The 6072-nt window shown below is 38.8% G+C and overlaps 1 protein-coding gene across 1 annotated transcript in view; it reads left to right on the top strand.

The window, feature by feature from the left end:
• MIB1 (MIB E3 ubiquitin protein ligase 1) overlaps positions 1 to 6072 on the top strand; it is a 155381-nt gene that overhangs the window by 88462 nt on the left and 60847 nt on the right. The window contains exon 12 of the mRNA XM_006151595.3: positions 955 to 1106. Coding sequence (XP_006151657.1) covers positions 955 to 1106 — 152 coding nt within the window. The remainder of the gene's footprint in view (positions 1 to 954; positions 1107 to 6072) is intronic.

The following is a 6072-nucleotide window of genomic DNA, read 5'->3' as shown; positions in this document are numbered from 1 at the left end:
GACTGAGTAGCAGGACTGAGGACTCTAGTGAGAGTGAGAGACAGAGATATAATACCTCCAGCAGGATCCCAACACTGTGATCCACCCTTAGTCTCAGCCAGCCTGAATCATGGGTGCACATGTGCCTGTCCTACTCAGGGAGATCCTCAGATGCAAGCTAGTATCTTTATTTCTTCTTTTTAAGGGTTTTTGCTATAGGGTATGTGTGCTCACCAGAGAGAGGGAAAGTGAGAAATCACCCCCCAGCAGGGATGGCCATGCTGCAATCCCTTCTCTATTCTCCAGGAATTTTGGGTGCACATGCGTGCGTATATACACACATACATGCCTGACCTGAGTTTCAGGCCTCTGGGTCTGGAGCCCAAACCTCAGTCAGCTACATAGGAGTCTAGCATCTTAGCTACTATGCACCTGCTGGTCCTGCAAACTATTACCTTTCACATGTGAGCCTGCCATGCAGAAGACCAAGCCCTGCCACTGTGCCACCTGCTGGTTTGTAAAACCACTGACTTGTAATCTGTTGGTAAGGGGACTGAAACTAATGTAGGTTCGGTATGGAATTTCAGGGTACAACAATTCATGGTAGGAATATGGTATAGCAGGCATTTTAAAACTCACTAAATTTTTTGGTGGCTTTTTCATCCTAGTAATTTTAGTTATTAGTTGAATTGTATTTAAGGTTTCCTACTTTGATTTTCATTTTTTTTCCTCTTGGTAAAGGGAAGCATGTTAATTGTGCTTTCCATCTAGACTTAAATATGATGTTATTTAGTATGATGTGCCTAATGTTTCTTTCCTGCATCTTTAGGCTTAACACAGCATGATCTCTTAAGGGCAGTTGCTGGATATGACTTTTGTTTCTTTTTCTCTGTTTAGTCATTCAGTATAAATATTACTATTAGATATGATAATTAATTGAAGAACTAATGAAAATATCTTTAAACTTAAAAAAAGGATTCTGAAGGAGATACTCCTCTTCATGATGCAATCAGTAAGAAGCGTGATGACATCCTGGCAGTTCTTTTGGAAGCTGGAGCAGATGTTACCATCACAAACAACAATGGATTTAATGCTCTACATCATGCTGCTCTAAGAGGGAATCCCAGGTACAGATGTCAGCTTTTACTGTTTTAGGTGCCACTTAAAAGTGTTTTCCTATTGGGCCAACTGGTGGTGGCATAGTGGTTAAGGTGACTGAGTCTGATACGGCAAGTCCTGTGGTTCAAGTCCCAGACCCAGTGACAAGAAAAACACACCATGCACATGGGCATGTTTGCCCAAAATCCCAAACGGAAAGATGTAGCAGAAAAGGGACCAGCATTTGGTGTAATGGCAATGTCGCTGGATTCCCATGTAGTCGACTGTGGTTCGAGTCCTGGACACAGTGGCTTACACTCATGACGGGCGCGTGTGCATGCGGGCCCAGGGTCCAGCGAGGAGAATAAAGAAGGGATTATGGCATGGCCATCACCCCTGGGGGGTGATTTCTCACTTTCTGTCTCTCTCTCTTTCTGGCGAGTGCATGCTCCCTATAGTAAAAACCTCTAAAAAAGAAAACCAAAAACCAAAAACAAAAACAGATGTAACAGAAAAGAGATTTCAGTGTGACTGTGCTGCAAGGGGGGTGATTTCTTACTTTCTCTGTCTCTCTCCTAGGCAAGTTCATGTGCCATCTGGCAAAATTAAAAAAAAAATTTTTTTCGCAGTTCTCTTGAACACCGATGAAATAGTTTTGGTTTGTTTCAGTATTTTTTTTTTTAAAGAATTATTTATTTTTATTTTATTTATTCCTTTCATTTTATTTTAATTTGACCAGAGAAAGACACAGAGAGAGAGAGAGCGGGAAAGTGAGAAAGGGCACGAGGTCCGAGACTTGAACCGTGGTCGGCCATGTGGGAGTGTCCAGAGACTTAACCACCACACCACCTGCTGGTCCCTTGTTTCAGTATTTTAGTAATTTTAAAAGTCTGGAAATTGGAGGCCAGCTGGTAGTGTGGAGGTTAAGGCAGCTGGATTCTCTAGGCTAGCTCTGTAGTTTTTCAGGTCCAGACCTGGTAGCTTAGAAAATATACTGGGTGCATGTGTGTGTGTTTTCAAAATCCTGAGGGGAGAATAGAGAAGACGGGATTGCAGCTTGACCATCCCCCCTTGGAGATGATTTTTCACTTTTTCTTGCTTTCTGTGTCTCTTAGGGCATGTACACATGCCCTAAGGCAAAAATCTAAAAAACAAAGAAAAGCATCTGGAAATTGAATCAGAAGGTGGCTCAGAGTTAGGGTGGCTGGATCCCACATAACCGACTCTGCATTACGAGTCCTACACCCTCTTACACGTGCCAGTTGCACGCGGATGTGTGTGTGTGTGTGTGTGTGTGTGTGTGTGTGTGCCCAGAATCCTGAGGAGAATGGAGAAGAAGGGATTACAGCATGACCATCCCTCCTTGGGGTGGGGGGCTGATTTCTCACTTTCTCTCTTTTTATCCTGTGAGTGCATGCACTCTATAGCAAAAACTAAAAACAAAAACAAAGGTGAAAATTATGACTTCATTTGATAGATTATTTTTATATGCTGATATATTGCTTGTTATACTAATACAAGTTTTACGAGATGGTTATTTAAATACTTGTTAAATAGGGATATAAAATTAGGAATACTGGCTTACAGCTAAAGATTTAATTAAAATGCTTTTCATTTTGGGATTTTTGTTTGTTCAAGATTATTCTCAGGGTGTCCTTAAATCCCATATTATCCATTTACATAATAATTATTTTTCCAAACTTGTTGCTAAACAAATATTATTGCCTAATTTCTTCTTAGTAATATAATTAGTTATATGAAATTCTAGTACATATGTCCCCTGTTGTTACAGTAAGTGTTCTACTGAAAAAAGGGTTTGTTGGTTAGAGTGAATGTCTTTGAGAAAGATAGCTTTTGGAGGATGGCAGGTGATGTGGTGGTTAAGGGGGCTGGACTCACACATGGCCAACTGTGGTTTGGGTCCTGGATGTGGTAGCTTTTGTTCTCACATTCTCTCTCTCTCTATCCCTTTCTGGTCAAATTAAAAATAAATAAATAAATAAATAAAGTTAAATAATATAATTCTTTTTTAAAAAAAGCAAAGATTGCTTTTGGAAAATCACATTATTCATAGGAATCTGTGAAGTCTCACAGAAAAGTAAATGCTTAGCTTTGCAGAGCCTAGAGATTTCTAAAACCTCTTTTTTGAAGTAGTTTTTACCTAAGTAGCATTTTAGGAGATACTTCATTCATCTTCTTTTTCCTGTTGAGTAAAGCCCATATAGCTTCACTAAAGAAAATGTTCACTTTGATGTTTATTTTGATAATTTTGTGTATCCTGATCTCTTATTCTTTGTTTTGTTATTATGTTTCCTTTTTTTTTTGGCCATTTTTTTTTAAAGCTTCTTAAGATCACCACTAGAGGGGGATCACAGAAAACAAGGATTTTATTGCTGTTGCTTATTGGTACACAAAACAATGGGTAGATAATGTACAGTGAAATGAATGACCGCATTTTAGACCATATTTTAATTTTTTAAAGTTACAATTATTTGAATACTTAATACTTTTGCATAATGAAGGAAACTAAATAGTATTGTATGTTCCTTGCCCTTCAAATAAAAGATGGTAATAGTACCTACCATGTGCCAAGTCTCTGCTAGTGCTTTACAAGCATTATCTCAGTCCTTTTCACAACTTTCTGAGGCAGGTGTTAATATCCTTATTTTACAGATGAAGATGAGGCTTATTAAAGATGAAATTATATATCTAAGATCATTTAGCTTATTATGAAGCAGGTAGAACTTAAGATCTGTGTGACTTTAGAATTATAGCTCTTAAATCACTTTATAGGTTTTCCTGTAGCAGGATCTGTATGTGCAGCAAGACCAAAGCATATGGACAGGGAGTGATTTCACTAAGAATGATGTATTGATACATCCTTCCCCTTGTTGCCTCATCACTAAGAGTTACCTTTGACTGCTCTCTAATTCTCAAGTTCCAGTTAGTTCTAAAATTCTATTTATTTTACCTGTCTTTCCACTCCATCCTGTTCTTTTTATTCCCATTGTTGCTGACCTAAATAGGTACTCACCACTTTTTTCTAGATTATTACAGTTTCTAATTGTTCTTTCTGATGTCAATCTTATCCTTAATTTAACTTTTGTGAACAGTTACCATGATGTCATTCTAAAAGTATAGATCTGATGGCTCCCCTCTCCTGTTCCCAAACCTTCAGTTGTTTGGTGTTGTGTATAGAATAGTATCTGTGCACCTTGGCTTGCATTTCAACCCATTTCAGGTATGTCTTGAGCTGTTTTTCTAACTTTATCTCCCACTTATTAAAACCCTTTTGCCCACCTACCATTTAGCTATATATTATACTACTCTCCTTTCCTAAAATATGCTGGTTGCTTTTTTCCTCCATATTTCTGAGCATTTTCTTTTTCTTATTTTTTTTTTTTAAGAGAGAGGTTTTTTGCTATAGGGCATGTTTGCTTGCCTAAGAGACAGAAAGAGGCAGAGAGACAGCGAGAAATCACCTCCCAGGGGGGATGGCCACACTGCAACCCTTTCTCTTCCAGTCTCGGGACAGGATTTTGGGCACACACACACACACACACACACACATACATATATGCCTGGCACGAGTTTTTAAGCCACTAGGTCTGGGACTTGACCCATGGTTGACTACATGGGAGTCTAGCAGCGTAACCGTTAGGCCATTTTCTGGTCACCTGATCATTTTCTTTCATTAAGATGCCCTAACTCTTCAATCCCTTGTTCTCCATTCTCCTTTTGGGATTTTTAACACGCATGCACAGACACCCGGAGTGATTTTCAAGCTGCCGAGTCTGGATCTCAAACCATAGTTAGTCATGTAGGAGTCCAGCACCTCAACCACCATGCTACTTGCTGGCCCCCAAAATTAATTTTATAGAGAAACTATGTTAGGAGTTTAAAGAAAGCAGTTATGTTTTCTTTATGTAATGGTCAAAATGATTTAATTGAAGGAATTGATGTTGCAATATTAAATCAAAGTTTAACATAAACTGGAAATTGAAATACTTAAGTATCTTTTATTTATTTATTTATTTTTAGAGATTTTTACTATAGGGCGTGTGTGCTCGCCAGAAAGACAGAGAGAGATAGAAAGCGAGAAATCACCCCCCAGAGAGGGTGGCCACACCACAATCACTTCTTGTCCATTCTCCTCTCAGGATCTTGGGCATGCACGGACATTCACCTGGTGTGAGTTTAAGCCACCGGGTCAAGGACTCAAACCACAGTCGACTACATGGGAGTCCAGTGACATAGCCATTATGCCAACTGCTGGTCCCAGCAAGTGTCTTTTAAATATTTTGAAGTGTTTTATTTTCTTTGGGAGCAGACATAGTAATTTAATGATGCTAAACCTATACAAAGAGGTAAAAATCTACTTCTTTTGTTTCTTCAGTTCTTATGTGTTTCCCTGAAAATTTATGACTCTCCTAACCAAGACAGTTGTTGTCAGGTGACATTTAAGGAAAAAGAAGCAAAGGGCCGACACAGTTCAGTGGTTAAGCACTGTGCATAGGGAGCCAGATTCGACTGTTGTTCAAATTCAGGCTCTGGGGCTCAAGGAACATGCTGGGCACAGGTGACAACATATCCAAAATGCTGACTGGATGGAGAAATGGAGGAGAAAGGATTGTAGCATGACCACACCCCATTGGGAGGTACTTTTTGTCTCTCTCTGGCAGGCACATGTACTTTCTACCAATAAAAAAAGGAAAAAAATACTTTTTGTTATAGAGTGGTGCTTTAGTTAAGTAAGTTTAGTTAAGTTAGTTTAGTTTAGTAAGCTGCATGGCTTTTTTATTCCTACTTAAGACATTATAGGTGGTTGTGACTAGGTTACTAGAGAGCATGATTTTAATTGGACACTGAAGAGTATCAGAAGATGATAAAACTTATGTGTCAGTTATAAAAGCAAGTTGGGATGTTATGGATTCTTTTTTCAATATCAAATATTTCAATCTTTTTTTTTAAATGAAAGAAGGGGTTAGTATGTGG

The sequence above is a fragment of the Tupaia chinensis genome, unplaced genomic scaffold (assembly GCF_000334495.1).
Source record: "Tupaia chinensis unplaced genomic scaffold, TupChi_1.0 Scaffold000320_2, whole genome shotgun sequence".
NCBI lineage: Eukaryota > Metazoa > Chordata > Mammalia > Scandentia > Tupaiidae > Tupaia > Tupaia belangeri.
The sequence above is the reverse complement of the archived record's forward strand: the minus strand, read 5'-3'. Positions and strand labels throughout refer to the sequence as shown.